At 27.6% G+C, this 20,749-nt stretch overlaps 3 protein-coding genes across 5 annotated transcripts; 1 reads left to right on the top strand and 2 right to left on the bottom strand.

Moving 5' to 3' along the window:
• On the top strand, positions 1 to 1,627 carry LOC132929114 (beta-1,3-galactosyltransferase 6-like). Its single transcript, XM_060994221.1, has 2 exons — positions 1 to 924; positions 1,065 to 1,627. Exons 1-2 carry the CDS (start codon positions 299 to 301, stop codon positions 1,348 to 1,350), a joined length of 912 nt encoding a protein of 303 aa, XP_060850204.1. The 5' UTR covers positions 1 to 298; the 3' UTR covers positions 1,351 to 1,627.
• On the bottom strand, positions 1,466 to 2,996 carry LOC132929115 (inhibitor of growth protein 4-like). Its single transcript, XM_060994222.1, has 6 exons — positions 2,796 to 2,996; positions 2,501 to 2,739; positions 2,330 to 2,438; positions 2,153 to 2,257; positions 1,831 to 2,081; positions 1,466 to 1,733 (listed from the first exon to the last, which is right to left on the bottom strand). Exons 1-6 carry the CDS (start codon positions 2,830 to 2,832, stop codon positions 1,632 to 1,634), a joined length of 843 nt encoding a protein of 280 aa, XP_060850205.1. The 5' UTR covers positions 2,833 to 2,996; the 3' UTR covers positions 1,466 to 1,631.
• Positions 2,997 to 5,836: 2,840 nt separating this feature from the next.
• Positions 5,837 to 19,507, bottom strand: LOC132931061 (transcription elongation factor SPT6). Of its 3 annotated transcripts, none has more exons than XM_060997258.1 (22): positions 19,115 to 19,507; positions 18,294 to 18,336; positions 18,066 to 18,144; positions 15,846 to 16,039; positions 15,667 to 15,786; positions 15,183 to 15,605; positions 14,981 to 15,121; positions 14,600 to 14,794; positions 14,090 to 14,528; positions 13,896 to 14,025; positions 13,634 to 13,813; positions 13,200 to 13,365; positions 12,937 to 13,113; positions 12,452 to 12,871; positions 12,244 to 12,381; positions 10,332 to 10,829; positions 9,960 to 10,256; positions 9,126 to 9,890; positions 8,709 to 8,931; positions 8,541 to 8,650; positions 8,190 to 8,476; positions 5,837 to 7,191 (listed from the first exon to the last, which is right to left on the bottom strand). In XM_060997258.1, exons 2-22 carry the CDS (start codon positions 18,330 to 18,332, stop codon positions 6,768 to 6,770), a joined length of 5,445 nt encoding a protein of 1,814 aa, XP_060853241.1. In that variant the 5' UTR covers positions 18,333 to 18,336; positions 19,115 to 19,507; the 3' UTR covers positions 5,837 to 6,767. The 3 variants fall into 3 exon arrangements, with proteins under 3 accessions (XP_060853241.1, XP_060853240.1, XP_060853242.1); XM_060997257.1 differs by having other exon boundaries at positions 19,182 to 19,507; XM_060997259.1 differs by lacking the exon at positions 19,115 to 19,507 and adding an exon at positions 18,561 to 19,077.
• Between the last annotated feature and the right edge of the window lie 1,242 nt (positions 19,508 to 20,749).

Raw genomic sequence — 20,749 nt, 5'->3', positions numbered from 1 at the left:
GTAAGTATGTACCACGGATATAGATAGTATCTATATACTAACTACCATGATAGTAGAATAGATTTAAATTTTTCATTTATTTAATATTTATTTCTCAGTGCTCAATGCTTATTGCTCATAATTATTAATTACTCTTACATACTTAATATTAATTAATATTGGTCCCTTAATTTTTATGTCAAACACCTCAATGTTATGAAACACCTCATTTTTATTTGTTTTAATATTTTGTTATTTATTATTTAAAATAATTTTTAATTTTAGTTAAATATTCTAAGTGGGCATTATTTAGAAACAAATGTTTCTGCATAAAAAACGCCTTACATACTATTTCTTGGCAAGTTTTTCATTCATTCTAGGATGCACATTAACATTGTTCGTTCTGCATCCAATGACATTAAAACCAAACGCTTCACCAAATGTATTTAGAATTAAGTTGCTTGTACTTGTCATATCAGCTGTAAAAAATGTAAATCGTAGAGATGCTATACGTGAAACATGGGCTCAAACAAAAGGAGACTTTAAAATACTTTTTGTTGTATCAAAAGACAAATCTTTAAATGCTGAAAAATTGGTTCATGAAGATTTATTGGAGGTAGATGAAAAGGATGAGTATAAACTACTCACTCGTAAAATAATAGCATCATTTTCCGGTGTATATCATATAAACTTTGATTATCTGTTAAAATGTGATGACGATTCTTTTGTCAATGTGCCATTAGTTGTCAATGAGCTAGAACATATGCCTAAAAAAAGGTTCTACTGGGGATATTTTGATGGTAATGCAAACATTAAAAAAAGAGGTAAATTTAAAGAAACTGACTGGATAGCATGTGATAGATATTTACCGTATGCTTTGGGAGGAGGCTATGTTTTATCAAAAGATCTTATCATCTATATAGTGAAGAATCGAGATTACCTAAGGTGAGTTGATCATAGTAGCATAATAAAATATCGATATTAAGTTTACTAAATTCATTATGTAATAGCAAACCAATTATAACGGTTTTATTAAAATTATCAATTAACAATCTTAATTCTTGTTGTCTAATTTTATTTTTCAGTTTCTTTGCTAGTGAAGATGTTTCGGTTGGCGCTTGGTTAAGTCCATTAAATATTACTAGAAAACATGACCGGCGATTTGACACAGAATGGTATAGTCGTGGATGTCAAAATGATTATTTAATAACACATAAACGTAGTCCTGAAATGATGAGACTGCACTGGTCAAACATTATTCAGACTGGAAAACTATGTGATAGAGAGTTCAAAAATATGGCTTCCTACGAGTATAACTGGTCAGTGATGCCATCTAAATGTTGTGTCAGAAATTTGTCTTTAATTCCATAAATAAATTTTCAACATAAAAAGACTGGTTTAATTATTAATTTAATAAATTTGAAAATTGGAGTTTTTTTATTGTTTTGAATAAAAAGAAAATACATATATAAATTAACAATACAAATTTTATATAGAGATTAAATTTTATTCTTATTATGTATGCAATTCATGACAATATTACAAATTACAATAATTTCAATCATTTGTTCTTACGCCGTAAGAAAATTAATATAACATTATACATTATATGTATGTATATATAAAATAAAACTTATTTCATTTTTAATATGTTATTTTTTCTTCCTGTCTGTAATACATTTAGGACAGAACCATTTTCCTTTAGGCTTGGTAGTTAATTTGACACATGCAAAGTGGAACCATTCAATAGGACACTAAAATAATAAAAAAGTGCACAATTAATAAAATGTTTATATAAAATAAAAACAATAAATATATAAATAATTAATAAATTAAAATTAAAATTCTTACATCTGGATTATCACAGCCAATCATTTCACCATAAGAAACTTGGTTGCATAAACAATACGTTGGTTCATTTGGATCAACAGGCATATCTAATACTTCAGCCGAGTGTGCAACTCCGGCACCAACTAATGCACCAGTAAGGGAACTAGTTTCTACTGTAACACTGGATACACTATTTGTAGGGTTTGTTGGATTAGCGACAACATTGATTAAAGGTATTTTACTAGGTGCTGCACTTGTTGTTTTTGTAACTCCTGAAAAATATTAGTAATTATTATACAAAGAAATCAACTTAAATATGGCTAAAATTTTGTTGTACACAAACCTTTTTTCAGTTGTTTCTTTTTAGATGTTTTGTTTGGAGCTGTTTCTTCTTCACTCGATGCACTCTTCTTTTTAATTTCTTTGTCTTTAATCTTTTTACGTCCTCCTGGAAGCAATACATATAAAGAAATGGCCAAAAACATTGGAATTATAATATGATATAATGCAGAACACCTACGTTTTTGTGAATTTTCTTCTATATTTCTTGTAGCACTAATGGCTTTGTCTTGAATTTCAGCTTCAAAGCGTGCTAAATCTGAATCTAATTTTCTAATATGTTTATCTACCTGTAAGGTACAATGGAATAGAAAATTTTTAGGGTAATGTTAATAATTCAAAATCAACATACCAATTCATAAGTTTGTATAGCCAATTGAACTTTATCATCACCATATTCTTTCGCTTTGTCAAACTGACGTTGTATGCTGGTCAACGTTTCGCCTTTTTTATCTGCTGTGTATCCCTTGACATTTGACATATAATCGTCTGCCAGTTTGTCAATGTTGCGCATCAGTTCTTGAGCTCTTGAGTCAAGATCTCGCATTAGCGTGAAGTTTCGTTGTAACTCAACAGGAAGATTCTCTAAACCTAAAATATAACTCTGATAGTACCTCGTTTAAATGCAATATCGAAAAAAAACTTACTGTCCAGATAGTGTTCCAAGTAAAGCGCAGAAGTCATTTTTGTTATTTTATGATACAGCTTAGAATTATTGAAGAAAAAAATAAGTAAAAGATACTTGTAAACAACAACAAACTGGAATTTGTTGTGTTTAATGAACTTTTAAAAATACAAAAAGTGCCTCATAAATATTTTCTTCTGTTGATATTTTTGATAATATAGTGAAGTGAATAAGTGAATCATACGATTTTGATATAACAATGATATGTAACTGCCCGATGACCGTATAAACAATAAACATACAAATAAATATGCCAAGTTTTGTAACTGGCAACACTGTATGAATTCAAAATTTCAAACATGTCTAATTTTCAAATAAGCCAATTATTAGTCGAGTCAAACGACATTTATATTTTATTTATTTAGTCGGTTTATAGTTTTATACCCAATGAAATACAATTTAAAACGTTTGCTTGGTAGTAGGTACATCGTACATATTATAGTTAATAGTTATAATTCATAATCAATAAACTATTCAGTATTCATGATATTAGAGACTAGGGTAGTAGGGTAGGTATAGAGCAGTGGTTCCCAACCTTTTATGAGTGTGACCCTAAAATTTTAAATTTAACTTTTGGCGACCCAAAAATAAAAAACATAATTGCAAACATCACTTGCATTTATTAATATCAAATCGGTAAAATTTGGTACATTTATCTATCCATTTACATAGGTATTTAAAATTGTTTTCTTCTATAATATAATTTTACCATTAGAATATTTCGGGAATTTTTTTTTTCCGAAATTGAAATTATAATATAATAAAAATATAATTATTTAAATATAATATGTAAATGTAAGAAAAGCTTTCGCGACCCACCATGAAAACCTCTGCGACCCTAATTTGGGTCGCGACCCGAGGTTGGGAACCGCTGGTATAGAGGTACATTAAAAAAATACACTTTTTTAACCAATTTACACCAGTTTATACTTTATCTCCATTTTTATTTCAAAAAGCTCATAAGATGATAGTGTAATTTTTTATATTCTTTGATTTAAAAAATTACGCATACAATGTTAGTACTTAAATATAAATTTTTCATTGGTTTATGGATATTTAAAATCCATCCAAACCTAGCCGAAACGTTAAACCTAAACTTAACAATCTCCTGTAGGCTCATCCAATTCTCAATTGGAAACTCATCTTATATTAACCAAAAGTAATATAGACAGATCCAGATCACATCTCAACACAAAACTTATCACTATTGTTATTTAGTATTATGCGTAGGTACCTACTATACCTACCTAATTTAATATCTGTATTTGTTTTCAGTTTTTTTACACTTATATTATAAAAATTTGTCTCTATGAATTCGTAATCTTTATACTTTAATGTTATATAGAGTATAAATTAATGTAGTATTAATGTAGTAATTTAATGTTACGTCCAATGGCCATATATATATATATATATATATGCGTGGATAGATTATAAATTAAAAAAAAGAAAGACTGACCATTTAAGACCTAGAAATATTATACATATACGATATACCTACCTATTAATATATATATATATATACATACCTAATGGCCGTAATGCGTACACGTGCAATGGTACTTCTATCGAAATCATCGTCTATGTCTGTGTATTACTTAATTACTAACACGGGCAATAATGCAAGTACATTTTTTATAGCACGTTCACGTGATCAAATAAAAGTCTAATTTAGATATCAACACACACACACATATATTATATTTTATAGGTAGTACTGGTATAGTAGGTACATCGTAGTATCCTACATGGTTATCGCTTTTCAGCTGCACAAATATGTGTAATAAACTAATACCCATATAAAGTAGGTATAGTTATACACTTATACAAATAAATGACGTATAAATAATATATTAAAAGGTATGCGTGTTAATTAATTTTGTATGTATTGCTGTTACGCGTTATTATTAGTTAACTATACAATGAAAATCGGTTATAACAAATAAAGTGATTTTTATATACATATGTTACATTTTTCTCATAATAACTTTTAAAAATAGAAATGGCAAAAAAGTTGTAAAAATTTAAACAAAATTTAAAAATATACAATTATTATCCAAATGATAAATTTATTTTTTTATAATCTGGTAATTTTTAATACGTGTTAATTTAGATGCTTTAAAAATAGTGTTTTTTCAGACACCATATTTTAAATTTAAAATTTTATACTTTATCAAAATTTTGTTTTAGTTGATTTTATCGTCACTAAATTTCCTTGTATATTTTTTTCTGGTGCATGCAAAATTTATCAGGGAGAGCATAATAAAATCAAACACTAAAAAATACATTTAAAAAAAAAAATCCATACTTAAGTCAAAATATGAAAGAAATGTTTGTTTAAATAATATTTAATAATACAATTTTAAATTTTCAAAATTATATTGAAGTCCAAAAGGGAAGATTCAAATGCCCAGTTTTGCACCCTCCAAGTGTTTATGACGTGCTGCGCACACACAACCTACCTAAAACGGAAAGACAAAATTAAATGTTTCTCTTTCTCAAATTCAAGTGATATTTGACGCTAATAATTAGTATATTTTATGCTAATTTGATATACTTTTTAAAAGAAATGTTCTAATTTGGTATATTGTGCTTTTCATAAGTTGTTTATTTTATTTTGTTTTTAACGTCTTCCAATAGATCAATAAAAAAGCCAGTACTGTGTTTATAGTAGTTTCTAGTTGTAGAAATTAAGATGGGACTGCAAATGACTACAAGGTACACCCTAGAGTGGGTTCTAGTGATCAGATTAATATTTAACATTTGATGGTTTACCGTAATATGTATAAAACCAAAATAATAGTTATCGGTGAAATTATAAAAATGTTTAATTATGATTATTACTTTGATTTATTGTTAGCACAATAAAAATTGAAAAATAAACCTTGTTAATATATACGTGTTTTTATTATATATTTATTTGAAAGAAAATATATACTTAGTAAAAACTATTTATACTTGAATTCATTAATGCTAAACATGTTATGTAACTAAATGTAAACGTCAATTACTAATTATTTTTTATTAATATACAAATTAAGAAACAATTTTTACAATCACACTGACAACTAGTTAGCTGTCTAATGGTAGTATATTACAATTTAACAATAAGGTAATATACTGTTAACTACACTAAAATTTTAAACAATTAAAAAACTATTAAAAGTAGGTCTTCTAATTAAATGGTACATTGTTTTAATTTATTATTTCTATTTTCTATAGGTATCATTGATCAATTATTAGATTTTATTCATGTCACATTTGAAATTGTATATAACCAGAGACATTTCAATCACAATGTAAATTAAATATAATAGTACAAGAGCTACATGCAATTTGTAAAGTCATACTAAATTACATTTTAATATTGTTAATAAAAGAATATAAGTAGGTAAACAAATTTTCTAATCTTTGTATAAATTAAATTGTTCAATAGAATGATAAAATGTATCAAAAAATATCTTGAAAAACATTAGTGTATGTTTGTTGTGAATGTAATAAATTTACAATAATAGTGAATACAAAAAAAAAAAAAAAAATATTAATGATGCCCATTTTGATACCCTAGTATATAAAAATAAAAATTGTATTAACACAAGGCAAAAATTATGCCAATAATAAATTTAAACGTTCAATTAGTAATATAGTATTTATATAATTTATTAAAATAGTTTAAATATTTTATTTTAATTTAGGTTACAAAATTATTCAGCAGTAACACATTAAAATTATAAAAACAAAATTAAAAATGTTATTTATTTTTATTTATTAGGCGATTTGAAATTTTCAAATTTCAACTTAAAACATTTTAAACACCAAATTTATTTTTTAAATTGTCTTTATTCTATTTATCTTTAAAAAAAAATATATTCATACCTAAAATTGGAAACCGAACTATATAAAAAAAAAATAAAAATGAGAAATTTCAATTCATTTAGTCTTCATACAGTGGTGTATTATCGCCCATAGAAGATTCAATCATTGATCTAGGGCTATTAATGGTATGGGGAGTTGACCGACCAGACCGTGGGGTCCACCTTGAACCAGGTGATGCATATCTCAAGTCTGGATCATTTTCATCATTGCGTCCTGAACGAGACGATGATGCATATACTCCAGGAGAGTCTTGACCCGGGTCCATTGTAAAAGGATCATATGGTGTACCAGAATTAGACGATGGACCTCGTGGTGACTTTGATGAATTATGTGAAGATGCTGTATAACTACTTTTGTAGTTCTTTGATGGTGCTGGTGAATGATATCCATATGATGAGGCACTTGGGGTAGGTGATGGAGCATCACTGCGTGGTGTACTTGATTCTCTTTCTCTATTCATATTATATCGATGATTGTTGTACCTAAAATATTAAAATTTATAACATAATAATTATACTACACTCACACGTGTTGTCTCAGTATAAAACTATAAACATACAACAGAGCACATTAGCATTCAATAAAACCAACTTTGTATTGTTACTTTTTTAGCTTTAATATTAGAGCCAATTTACCTATTATCAAACTTAAAGGTAAATAAAACTTAATATTATCTACTATATAACTTAATATTTTAATTTTTTTTATTTTTTTTGTAAAATATTGAAACTTTAAAATACTTGTTAATCACTTTAAAATCTGTTGATTCATTTTTAGGTTATCAGTAACGGGTTTTCAATAATTTTTGTTTATAATTACTTAAGTATTTATAAAGGTTGTGCTATGTATTTTAAATATCTATAAGAGCAACTTATGTGGGATTTTGTATTCAATTTTCAAGTGAAAAAGCCCGAATTTTTAGGATTAAATTAATTTTAAGCGCTTAAGGCAGACAATTTCTAGTTAAGTATTTGGTATACATTTCTTATGTACTTTACAGATTAAAAATATACAATTTTAAAACAGTATTTTAGAAAAATAATATAAGTGTTCAGAATTTTATGAAATCATATTGTTTGAATATTTAAGTATTTGAATACATTTTAAGCTTAAATTCTGAGTAATGTAACAATTAGTAATTATTATTTAAAAAAAATAATCTTATGGGCTGCATAGTACTTAAAAAATGTATTATTTTAATATTTTAGCAGGTCAATGGTAAGTTTACATCAAAGTACTTTTAATCAACTTGGCTTAAAACTGTTTAATGAATGTTATCAAAGTATATTTTATAATACTGTTTCAAAAATATCAGAATACTAATATACTAAGAACTATATAGATCAGACCAGTACCAATAAAAAAATTAACAAATAATTTTATTTAAAATTATGTAAAGTAAGTAATAGATAGTTTTTGATTAATACAGTGCAGTTTTACGATTTATAATTTGTTTCTTAGTATTATGTTAATATCTTACCTGCTACGAGGTGTGTGTCGTCCTCCTCCATCTGACATGGGTGTAGAATATCCTCCATCACCTCGTTGTTTAGCTTTAGCCCATTCTTCAGCCATTCGACGCCAATCACTTGGATCTGCTGATTGTACGGGTGGTCTAGAGGAAGATGGTTTTGGACTGCTTTGAACAACCGGTGTGAGAGAGCTAGGATGCAAAAATACACCATCATGAACTGGTGCTTGAGCAGCACCATAACGAGGAGTAGCATAATTGCCAATGTAAGGAGTTTGACCCGATGGCGTGTACGGCTAAAATAAAAACAAAATTTAAAAGGTATTTTATACTGCTATAATTGTGTGACAATTGATTTACAGTGTTATATGCAGATGGTTGCATGTTGTTGTATGATGCATGTGGTGATTGTGAATATTGGGGTGTAGCATTTGAGTGGCTACTATGACTCCGATTCATTGGTGAAGGTTCTAAAAATTTTAAAAAACAAATAAAAAATCAATTATTTTAATATTACAATACACATACCTGTATGAGGAGAAGGTCCATAATTTTGTCCTGCAGATCGAGACGCTACTGGTGTTACATGAGGTGTAGCATCTCGGAAATGTTCTTTGTACCATCTGAATAAAGATCCAATAGAATCGAAATTTTGGCTACGGAAACGATAACCTTCTGGTGTAACAGTTATATATTCATGTTTTGATCTACGAGTAGGTAAACATGATAGAAGAAATTTGCCTGCATATTTCTGAAAAAAAAAATGTTAAAAATACATAAGTAAGTTTTTACTTTATTATAAAGTAAAAGTGTAAAGTTAAAGTATATTACAATGTACTCATATATTTTGCACATAATATTAGTATAAGGAGGCTATACACCACCATTCCTAGTTTATGCTTTATAATTTTGATTACTACTTCTAAAATAAATTTATTAACATACCTGAGAGACAGATACAATGTAATGGATTTTTGAAGGATTATTAGCTTTTTCTTCTCGGAGAATTTGCTCAGCTTTTTCAATATTGCCTCCATCTGTATCACGATAATACCTAAACCGTAATAATTCTCTAGCATTGCTTGCCATAGGAGTAATATGACGAGCAATAATTTCATCTAGGTCTTCAAATTCTTCAGTACCAATCCAAAGAGAACGCCCCAACGAAAAAGCATTGACTTTGCCTTTTTCTGTTATGTCAATGTGTTGGTAAACATTATCAGCTACTTTCCAGGTAACAGTCAAATGGTCAGCTCCTTTACTAGATGGTCTAATAATAGCATCTCCTTGGTCAGAGTTATTTAATAATTTAACAGCTTCTGCAAATGATACATTGTGGAAACATGGATGAACAATTACACGTTTAATATACGTTTGAGCATTTTTTATTTTATTTTTGTCTAATTCTGTTTTTCGTTGTCTGCTTTCAGTTTCATGATCATAATAAGGATCTTTTTGGGGTCGCCATTGGTGTTCTTGATCTTTTAAATCTGAACTTTTAGAAGTAGCTTCAAATGAGAATCTATCTGGTTCAATTTTGATAATCCTACAATGTATTGCCTGGTTAAAACGAACACGATCTTCAGGGTTGGCTACGTGAGTATTTGATAAATTTTTCATTGCAATAAAACCACTTATACCATTATCCAATCTTATACGAATTCCTGATGCTTGACCAGGGCAACCACCAGCATCAAAATGGTTCCATACCTAAACATTTTTAAAGTAAAAATTAATAAATTCTAATAATTAAGAATAATTTTAAATGTAAAAACATACATCTGATAATTCAAGGAAGTCGTTCTTAAAACAAAATGGACATTGCCATAAACCAGTTTCATCATTTCTCACTGGATTTGCTTTGTCAAGTTGATCATTTTGCGGTTTTCTACGCGCAATTCCAGTGACAGTAGATAAAACCATTTTTCCAACAAAAAATGTTTCTTGGGTTTCTTTAGTTAATAGTTCAAAAACTTGTGCAGGATTTGGAGGTTTATACGCCACTCTAATATCTTTATAACGATGGTTTAATTCTTGGCGTATATCATAAAGTGTAATACTTTTATTACCAAAACCCTTAAAAAATATTTACAATTTAAAAAAATTAAAAATTCATAAGAAAATAAACATAATATATAAGTAACCACTTACCTGTCTTTCTAATTCTTCAGCAAATGCATCCAAATCCAAATCTTTAAGTCTTTCTGGAGCATCTAAAATTTCTTCTAGAGCGCCTGCTGGATTTGCTTCTTCATCATCATATTCCAGAGCATCAACAGCCATTTTTCTGGCCCATTCATATGTCTCTGGATGTACTCTAGACCCATCTAAGACTTCTACATATGCTTCAGTACTGTCACCCAAAGAGTTGGTATCAATTCTAATAAATCCAGCACAATTTATGAATATTTTAGGGCCCATATGACATGCAGTAACTAATTGGGTTCGATTTTCTAATCGTTGATTTGTCTGTTTCATTAGTTTAATTAATGCAGTGGCTTTACGAGGTCCCAAACCACAGACAAATTGTAATAAATTTGGTGCATACACTCGTTGAACAACATCATTTATATCAACACCCACTTCATTAGTACGATTAATAAATTCTTGGTATAAACCTTCGAGTAATTCTTCTTGACTCAAAACTTCCTGAAAGTAAAAAATATTAAAATAACAGATTTTATACATAAATTATAAATATAGGTAATTGTATATTAAGCAGTTTTTTTTTTAAATAAACTTCAAAAACATACATCTTTTAAATTTCATCAAATTTAAAAGTAAGAATATTATCAGTGTTTTTCTTTTGTGTTATTTTAACTTGAAAGCAAGTTCTGAGCATTTTAAAATTTTAATATTTTTTTACTTATGAAATGATTTTAAAATGCTTTAAAATTTAAACAAAAAAATAAATTGAAGAAGTTGCTTTGCTGTGTGATTTAAAATAGTGGCAAGGCATGATTTTATAGGCAAGGGAGCTTATAATTGAACAATAATTTTTTTTTTTTTACTAACATTTATAGAAAATAAAATCAAAAATTTAAATTGCCTATAAATAGCTTTAAATTAGTCTAAATATTATGACAATTTTATTGTGTATTGAAAATGATTGTTTAAGTAGTAGTAGGAGTTTTAAAAGTTTCTATGAGTAATATATTTTGAATTAAAAATAAAAATTGTTATTTTACATGTGATTAAGTAAAATAAAGTCTCAACTCTCAAGAACACATTTTTTTAAAGACTTCATGACTTTAACAAATTTAGTAAAAATTTGAATTTCAAATTTATAAAAATAAATTGTGACTTTAGTTTTGATATTATGAATAATGGTAAGAGCAATTTATGAGGAACCAAGTATTACATTTTCAAACAAACATTTAATAAATTGTTATTATGTATGTTGAAACAACTTTAAATTGTGTCACAAAATATCTAACTTTGAAACTTGCATTTGCCAAATCAAATTAGATGTTATTAGTTTTAAAATTTAAAATTAATGCCCATTGACTTTATTAAGCTTAAAGCTAAGAAAATTATCAGTGTTTTCTTGTTGGGTTTTTATACTATTTTAATTTCTAAGCATAAAGTTAAGAGCATCTTTATTCTTTACTTCTCTATACATTAATATTTTACTCTTTTATGTTTTTAAAAAAGAAAATATACTAAAAAACCAACTAAGAACACATATATGACATATGTTCCTACCATTAAGATATAGGTATATAAAATATTATAATTAGAATACTAAAGCTAATAACACATAATGTATTCCATTGAATGCAAATTTGTTATGTTGTATGTATGCAAGACAGAGGGAACAAATGCAGGTAGGTGTCCTCTTAAAGGTTGATAATATATCAATTTACTATGTAATTAATTCAATATTCAAGCTAAGAACACAAAATTGGAATTACCGAAGAAAGTAAATTTTAGCGTTATGCGCTAATAAAATGGACATAAGTATATTTTCTTAATCACCTATTTATTCAAAATTAAATATCTAAAAGTTATTTAAAATATAAAAACAATTTCAATTATTATCAAGTTAAAAAAAAATAAATACTTGATGTTGATGATAGCGAAGACATAATATTTCATCATCTGTTGTACACAATTGAGAAAATTCAACTAAAGGGTCTTGCATTCTACGTCCTAAAGATATGGATTCACGTAAGAGTTGTGGATAATCTCTGAATTCATTCTAATAAAATAAAATATTTCTTTAAAATTATAATTATTTTAAATCGAAATACTAAAGAAAATGTACATACTTCTCCTTTAATAGAATTGGCATAAATTCTAGCTAGATGATTATCTAAAATTTCAACTTGTATTTGAGGAAATTGTTCATCAACAACTAGTTGGTCAACAACTGCTTTAATATCTCTAACTAGCCATAATGCATCTCTAGACTCTGCTCCAATTACTATGACATGGGGTTTTTTAAAAATTATGAAATTTCTTATATGATTGAAATCTCCATCTCTTTTTGCTTTTACATCATCATTGAATGGTCTTTTCATAATATATGGTAAACGTAAATGATCAACAACTTCACCATCAGTTGACAAAATACATGCAAATGATGCTTGTTCATGATCAGGCGAATATGCTAATCCCATAACTCTAATGCCTTTACTTGTATCCCAATCGTCATCATCTTCATCTACTTCTGGTTTATAAGGACCTACCTATAAAAATTAAATATTAATTATATAATAATTATTAGTAATAAATAATAATTAAAGTTACTTACAGCTAGCCAATTTGATAATTTTTGTTTGCAAGATTTTAATACATGCTCTTTAGCTTCAGCTAGTAAAGAACGTCTGAGTTCTTTCACCATTTCAGGCATTAATAATTTTCTAAAAGCTAAATCAACACATTCACGCCTCACGTCATTCCATTGTTGTACATTTGAACTAAATTCATCCTATATAATAATAGTTATATTTATTATTTTAAAGTTTTATCTAGTATTAATTGTTATATATATATAAAATATATTATATAACTTACTCTAATATAAAGCTGTTTGACTTCTTCTATATAGGGAAGGGAACCTAGACCATCTACTTCTTCATCAAATGAAATAGTAAGTAATTTATCATCTTCAGCCATTTGTAACTTTAAAAAGTCATCTCTTACTAAATCTCTTACTGGTTTACGCCGAATGTACTTCATTCTACACCAAAATATAAATAGTTAAGTATTATTCTTAATTTTATAAATAATAAATAGTATAACTATTTTTTTTTTTTTTATTAGTGTTAGAAAATAGAAACAATTACAATCTGTATTCAATGTGATAAAATTGGATAATGTAATATACAAGGCATAGTGACATGTAGAAGGAGACATCCAATGACACTACTTCAAATAAAATATTTTACTTTTGAATGGCTAAGATAATTTTTTAGGATATAAATAATCTAAATATAAAAATTACTAACGAATAACAATTATGATTTTCATCGATTTCTTTGATACCCCGTTTGGTTGGTACAATATTAATTTTAGCACGATCAAAGAAAGTCTCTCTCAGACATTTCCTTATGAGTGGCTCACGAGATAATTGACACGCAACCATATATTTGCCAGCCTTTAAAACTTCTTCAGGGGTTTTTAATAATCTGTAAATAGTTGAATATAATTAAAATACATATGATATTATTAATAATATATGTAATTGGATTCATATTTGTTGATACTTACTCATTGCAGTATTCACCTGCAAGCTTATATGGATCTACAGATTCTTGATCTACTTCATGCCTTTGGTAGTTGTCACGAACATTTGCAGCAAAATGTTCAGGTTTTAAGCCAAAACGTTTAGCAAACCCAGCTAGAAACATGAATGCTTATCTGTAAAATTTATATATTTAAAAAAAAATTTAATATTAACATACCAAGTCCTGATTTTAGGCACATAGTATAAGGCCCCGAACTACTTGCAGGTTTAACAGTTTCAACGTTAGAATCCTCATCATCTAAATTACCAGTATCTTCATCATCGTCGGGGACTTCTTCACCAGCTTCTATTGCAAGTTTTCTTCTTTCTTCTCTTAGTTCTCTAGCTTTTCTTTTCATTTCTCTTGATTTTTTTCTAGCACTTTCTTGCATAGCAGGGACATCATTGGCATAATATAACATAAAATGACCTTGAATATCTTTTAATTCTTCATTTGTTTGCACTGCACGTAGTTTATCAATATCTTCATCTTTAATAATGCGAACATGATCAGGCATAGGGGCATCTGTATCCATCATTAACATTTCCATTTGATAATTTCGCATTTTTTCCAATAATTCAATCAGCATAGTTTTGCGAGATTTTAATTGACACCACTAAAAAAAAAAAAATATTTATTAGTATATAGGTAATACCATTGTGCTATACAGATTTAATACAAACTTACCTTAGCATCAAAATGGTAAACTCTCCACAAAGCATTGATATCAAGTTCAGGTTCAACATATTCTTTCCTGTAATATGCTAAAAATGGAACTTCAAAGTTTTGATTACGCATAAAGTCTAATGCTTTCTTAATTTTTCCAATTGTTTGAGGTCCTTTTTTGGATTGAAGTCGAGGATCAACACCACCTTTGTGTTCCTAAAAATATGTAAATCAAACATATTTAAGTATATAATTTTTAATTAAGTATACAAATATATTTAATTCACTCATAAGTTGCAGAATATTTATTGTCATTTAGACAATTAAAATGTATGATATTGTAAGTTCTATGCTCCTTAAACATAATTTTTTATTAAGCTAAGTATTAATATACAACTATACTTGAGTAGTAATAGTCGGTTTGCAAAATGCTTGTTTGTATATCCAGTCTGCTTCATCATCTAATTCATCAGAACCTTCGGGAACTGGTGTAACTGGAACTTCACGTAGTTGCATTCTTTCTGGTATATCATTATTACGAATCTATATGAATAAATAATATTTTAAGTTCATATAATATAATATTATAGTAGTTGTAATATACTTGATTGTCTAAGTCCGTAAAATGACCTCTTTTCAACTCAATTGGTTCATATATTTCAAAAATTGATTTTCTAGTAGCTTTTCTACGTTTTTGAGGTTTTGGCCTTTGTCTTCTCTCACCATCTTCCTCGTCTTCTAAATAGTCGTCATCAGATACATCATCTTCATACTCGTCATCATATTTTTCAAATTCGTCATAGTCAAAATCAACACCGAAAATGTCTTGTGCTTCTTGAAGAGCAGCATCATGATATATATGTTTACGTTTTTTCTTTTTCTCTTTAATTGGCCGTCCCTCATCATCTACAATAAATCCATCATCATCTTCATCAGAATATCCTTCTCCTTCTTCATCGCCTTCTACATCATAATTATCAACCCGTTCAGCTCTTGAAGAAACACGATCAGTTGTTCTTTCTTCTTCCTAAATTGCATACACAATTATAATCAACTTTTGTTATTTGTTTATCTATTATATTACTTACATTGTCAGACATATCAAATAAAGTGTTAGCAATAGCTTCTCTATCTTCTGTAGCATTTTCACCAGTACCTTCATCATCACTTTCTTCATCTTCTAAACGTCTTAATCTTTTGAATCGTTTCTAAAAATTAATTATTTATAATATAATAATTTACTAAAATAAACAATAATAAAACATACTCTTCGTTCCACTTTAACGCCAAGATTTTCTTCAATAAGATCATAATCATCTTCTTCCAATCGATCATCAAAGTCATCATCTGATTTTTTTCTCTTTTTAGAACCATCTGATTCATCGCCAGAACCATCACTTTCTTCGATTGGATTATCGTCAATTAAGTCCTTTAGTTCTTCACGAATTTTGTCTTCATCATCTACATATACATTTAATACATATTATATAAATGATATATTTAAAATATAATATTTTAATCTTAAAATATTTTGTTTCTCAGATAAAATTCAAGACATATCATTCTCAATGTCTCAACAAACTCTATAAGAATTTGGAAACAGAGGACGTTTCAGATTTGCGCAGTGATTTGTCATCATAGAAATGTAATATAGTTATTTAAAATAATTCTCAGTATTATAATTACAAATAAAAATATTACTACAATATTGATTAGTTAATCATAATTTTAGTTTAAAAGTAATATATATACCACGTGTTCACTAATTTAGGGAACACTGAATTTCTCGGCCAGATTATATTGGAAAAAATCAAATTTTTTTATGAGCTATATAAATACATATTTTGAGATAAATTTAAAATTTTTAACTTTCAGTACGCGTATGTGCAATACAACTTGCATTTTTTAAATGGCAACCGGTGTTTTCGATATCCAAATTCGGATAGATTGAATTTTTTTAAGTCATTTTGACCTATTAACCATGGCTCTAAAACCAAAATTGACTTAATAAGATCCATTTCAATTTTAATAAATAATACATTATAACGATTCATTAAAATGCATAAAACCATTTATAATTATTTATTATTTGTTACTTATTGAATATTTAAAAAAAAAAAAATATATAATTTTATCTTGTTTATAACACGTGCATACTGTATATATATTATATATAAAAAAGTATGTAAAAATAATTCGGCTGAGATATTCAGTGTTCACTAAATTGGCGAACATACCATATATACTGAACATTATAAATTATAATGACCTACGAGAAATAAATAGAATCTAATTACTTAAAATTATTGTATACTAAATAATAAAAAAAATAGTAAGTAATCTAAACTTGAAATTTTTTTCTTTATCAATTATTCACTGGGTTAAAATTCTTGAATATCTAATAATATTCCACAGGTCATTTTCATATGCATTTTAAAGTACTAACATTTTATAGAAAATTTTTTTTAAAAACATCCAAACACAATTTTTTTTTAAATACTTGAGTTCAAATTTGGACAAAATTAAATATTTTAATGATGAATAACAATATTTATTATTTTTAATAATTCAAAAATGTTATATGAGAGGACTTAAAACTTTTACAAATGTTTATTATGAAATTTACTTTACGCAACAACATTTTATAAATATTATGTAGATTAATTTTAAGATATTATCTATTTATACTATGGACCTATTCACTTTTTTAACAGAGGTGTTAATAACTAATATAATATGGAATAAATATATATTATTATAATAATTAAATACTATTAATCATATTATAAATGCAATATTTTTTGAAAAATATTAAACCAACTTACAGTAATACTAATAGTAAAATAATTAATTTTTTTAGCTATTTAAAAAAATATATACATCATGAAATATCCTAAGTGATAAAGGATCTGCTCAGAATCAATCAATAATATATTAAAGAACTCAAATTTAACACATTCTATATTTAATGTACAACGGAGTGGTATCTACTTGTTCACTGTTAATTATTATTTATTAAGAGGACGCCACACCCGCATGTGTTGTCTTCATCTTATAAACGTATAGCGAGGCATATTTTTTTTCAGTAGGATCAGTTTTGTTAGTTTAGCTTAAATATTAGAGTAAAATGTCCTATTATTAAACTCTAAGGTGAGAACATTATCTGTGTTCTTTCATTGGTTTTGTACAATATTTTAATTATTAAGTGAATTATGAACATTTTTAAATAAAAATATTTTACAAATCACAATTAGATTAAAAATATTAAATACTGTAAAAAGCAGATGATATTCTCACCTTTAAGTTTGATAAGAGATAATTTCACTCCAGTATTTAAGCTAAACACACGCAATCATACTGAATAAAAATTTGCCATATTATATTTGTAAGATGAAGACAACACATGAGGGTGTGGCTTCCTTTTAATAATGAACCTAATCTATTATTACAAAAATATGGGTAAAATTATTATAGAAATAAAGCATACCTTCATCATCGTCATCATCACTTTCCATTGCTTTAATTTTCTTTGCTTTTTTCTTGTCGATTTCGTCCAACTCGTCATCCTTTAAACATTGAAAGAATGTTAAACATTTATATTGTATTAATATGATCAGAGATCATAAACGATAAAATATAAAACATTTAGTTTAAAAATATGTATGAGATTGAATCTATACAAATTAAAATTATTTAAATGATGATGAATACTTACTTCACTCTCCTCCGCTTCAGAATCTAGAAACTGGGACATTATTCTGTAAAAGTAAAATTTTTGTTCATTTAAATTTTAAAAATAATTAAGTCCTATAAAATATTGATAATTTGATTAACTTTATAACAATTCTTATAATAATTTATATAAATGTGAAAGTTTTTTAATTCATTTGATTGAATGTATAAAAGATTTTTCAAATAGAATGGGATGGTAACATTTAAGATGGAAATGCATATTTTTCAAATATTATAAGAAAAGAGTTACCTTGAAGGATGATAAACTTTTCTTATAAAATGAAATAATGATTACATGGAAATGTTATTTAAAAATTACAATTCATAACCTACATAATATAAGGTTCAATTGCCTAAAAATTCAATATCTATTGTTATATAGGTTTCTTTACTTAATACATAAAATTCGTAAAAATGAAGTGTTTCAAAATTGAAAGTAGAGTATCTAATACGTTTAAGGCAGAAGATATGATTTGCAGCAAAAGGAAGAAACTTCAAAACTATTAATCAATAGTAAACTATTTATATTTATAATCGAATAATATTATCGTAATTGTATCCGTCGAGGAATCACCATGGTTATTATTACACGATCCTATCACAGATCTATGAATGGTTTGGAGATATATTCGAAATCGAGGTAGGCAAAGAATAATATCATATTTCTGTTGCTATGAGCCCGGCGTTATCGGTCTGCCGGTAGTCAAATCAACATAGAAAACCATGAGTGATTTTGCGAGCCACGTACTCGAAACGCAACCGATCGGATCACGTTTTGGGGGAATAGGCACTAGACAGAATTACCAAAAAATCCTAAAACAAAATACAAATCGGGTATTCTCGAATACCCGGTTGGTGGAACGACACGTACGGAATGCGGCGTGGTCGGCAGCCGTGCTCTTGGCGTTCTCGGTCGGTCGAACGGCGGTCGCGTACACCACGGTGGGCAGCGGTCAGAGATTAAAAAAAAAAGTAGAATATATGGAGTAGCAAAAGTAGGTAGAAACTAGAAACAAAAATGTAGAAAATCGTTCGTCACTCGATGTTGCTAGTGTTGCTGTTGTTATTCCCGACGGGCAACAACAAACGCCGCGGAAAGAACGGCAGGAGACGAATTCTTAATAAATATTAATAATAATAAATAGTAACATTGTTGTATGGCAGTTCGGGGACGGCCATTTTGCCCGGTTATCATTCTCGAGCGATACGTTACAGACGACGACGGCGACGATGACAAACAGTGTGACCGCCCGCACGTTTACACCATAACGATTGGTGTGCGATTATTACCATAATATGACGTCAATGCTGATGATCGTTCGGATTATGGAACGGACTACGGAGACGTAAATACTAAATACTAAATGCATAATCGTATATTCATATTTCATACATCATAGTATTCATACGGATCATACTGTCAATGATCAATGTTGAGGGACGTGATGGTTATCTCAATCGTAACATTCCGCGAGGGCGTGGAACATCATAAAAGTTTAACGATCGAAATTCTATGATATTACATGAAAAAGTTTTGAAAAAAATTTTAGCTGTAAAATACCTATAGAATACTATACCAACCTAAGGGGCAAGGACTAATATTATATACTTTACAATATTTATAATTATATAAGTACAGTTTGAACACAAGTGTCAAGTGCTGTTAAGGAGTGACGAGGAAGGATTTAATAACCGTCTCCGTTCAATGATTTATCATTAAATATTCAATTTTACCTGCACATCCATTATAGTGGTCTCTCAATGATTATTAGGTAGGTACCTTAGTCCTTATAGATCATATACTAGTATGTATATGACATTTATATTATGATCTAACTATCTAAGGTACACTTGATACCTACTATCACTAAATTGAATATAGTCTAAAATCTAATTGTAATTATGTATTCAGTTCATTTTAGGAACTGCTGCTATATATTTGTGCAAACAGTGGTGTATTTAGGGGGGGGGGAGGCAATCGCCCCGGGCGCCAAATTGTAAGTCTTTTAAAAGGGCGTCGCGCTAAATGTTAAATTATTTTAATGTTCAAGTTTTTTAGGGAGAAATAAGGGCGCCAAAATCGTAAATACGCCTCTGTGGACAAAGTTCTTGGTTTTTTTTACTTTGTGTAGACCATTGAATAAATAAGTCAATGGTATAGACTAATAAACATATAAAGAAAAATAATATTTTAACACTAACTAAATTGGCGTACTGCACGAATACTTTAATGGTAATTTGTTACGTGGATATAAAAAAATAAATATTGGGTTTTTTATAATTTTTTTTTAATTAAATAAGAATCTTAAAAATATTTAAATTTTTAAATATTTTAGTATATTATAGTATATTATTATATTTTAGATAATAGTAGTTAGGCTATATTAATATTTATAATTTGCATGTTAAGTAAAAATTATTTTGGTAACTTAAAATGTA

This window comes from Rhopalosiphum padi, chromosome 4, assembly GCF_020882245.1.
Source record: "Rhopalosiphum padi isolate XX-2018 chromosome 4, ASM2088224v1, whole genome shotgun sequence".
Classification (NCBI taxonomy): domain Eukaryota; kingdom Metazoa; phylum Arthropoda; class Insecta; order Hemiptera; family Aphididae; genus Rhopalosiphum; species Rhopalosiphum padi.
Note: the sequence above shows the minus strand (reverse complement) of the source record. Positions and strands in the feature narration are given on the sequence as shown.

Excerpts from the sequence above, each read along its gene's own strand:
- LOC132929114 (XM_060994221.1), top strand. The coding sequence starts at position 299 with ATGTTTCTGCATAAAAAACGCCTTACATACTATTTCTTGGCAAGTTTT. Across the intron at positions 925-1,064 it reads AAGAATCGAGATTACCTAAG|TTTCTTTGCTAGTGAAGATG; the intron begins GTGAGTTGATCA and ends TTTATTTTTCAG.
- LOC132929115 (XM_060994222.1), bottom strand. The coding sequence starts at position 2,832 with ATGACTTCTGCGCTTTACTTGGAACACTATCTGGACA. Across the intron at positions 2,439-2,500 it reads CTATACAAACTTATGAATTG|GTAGATAAACATATTAGAAA; the intron begins GTATGTTGATTT and ends TGTACCTTACAG. Across the intron at positions 2,082-2,152 it reads AAAGAAACAACTGAAAAAAG|GAGTTACAAAAACAACAAGT; the intron begins GTTTGTGTACAA and ends AATATTTTTCAG.
- LOC132931061 (XM_060997258.1), bottom strand. The coding sequence starts at position 18,332 with ATGTCCCAGTTTCTAGATTCTGAAGCGGAGGAGAGTGAA. Across the intron at positions 13,814-13,895 it reads GCAGGTGAATACTGCAATGA|ATTATTAAAAACCCCTGAAG; the intron begins GTAAGTATCAAC and ends AACTATTTACAG. Across the intron at positions 8,932-9,125 it reads ACATTGTATCTGTCTCTCAG|AAATATGCAGGCAAATTTCT; the intron begins GTATGTTAATAA and ends TTTTTTTTTCAG.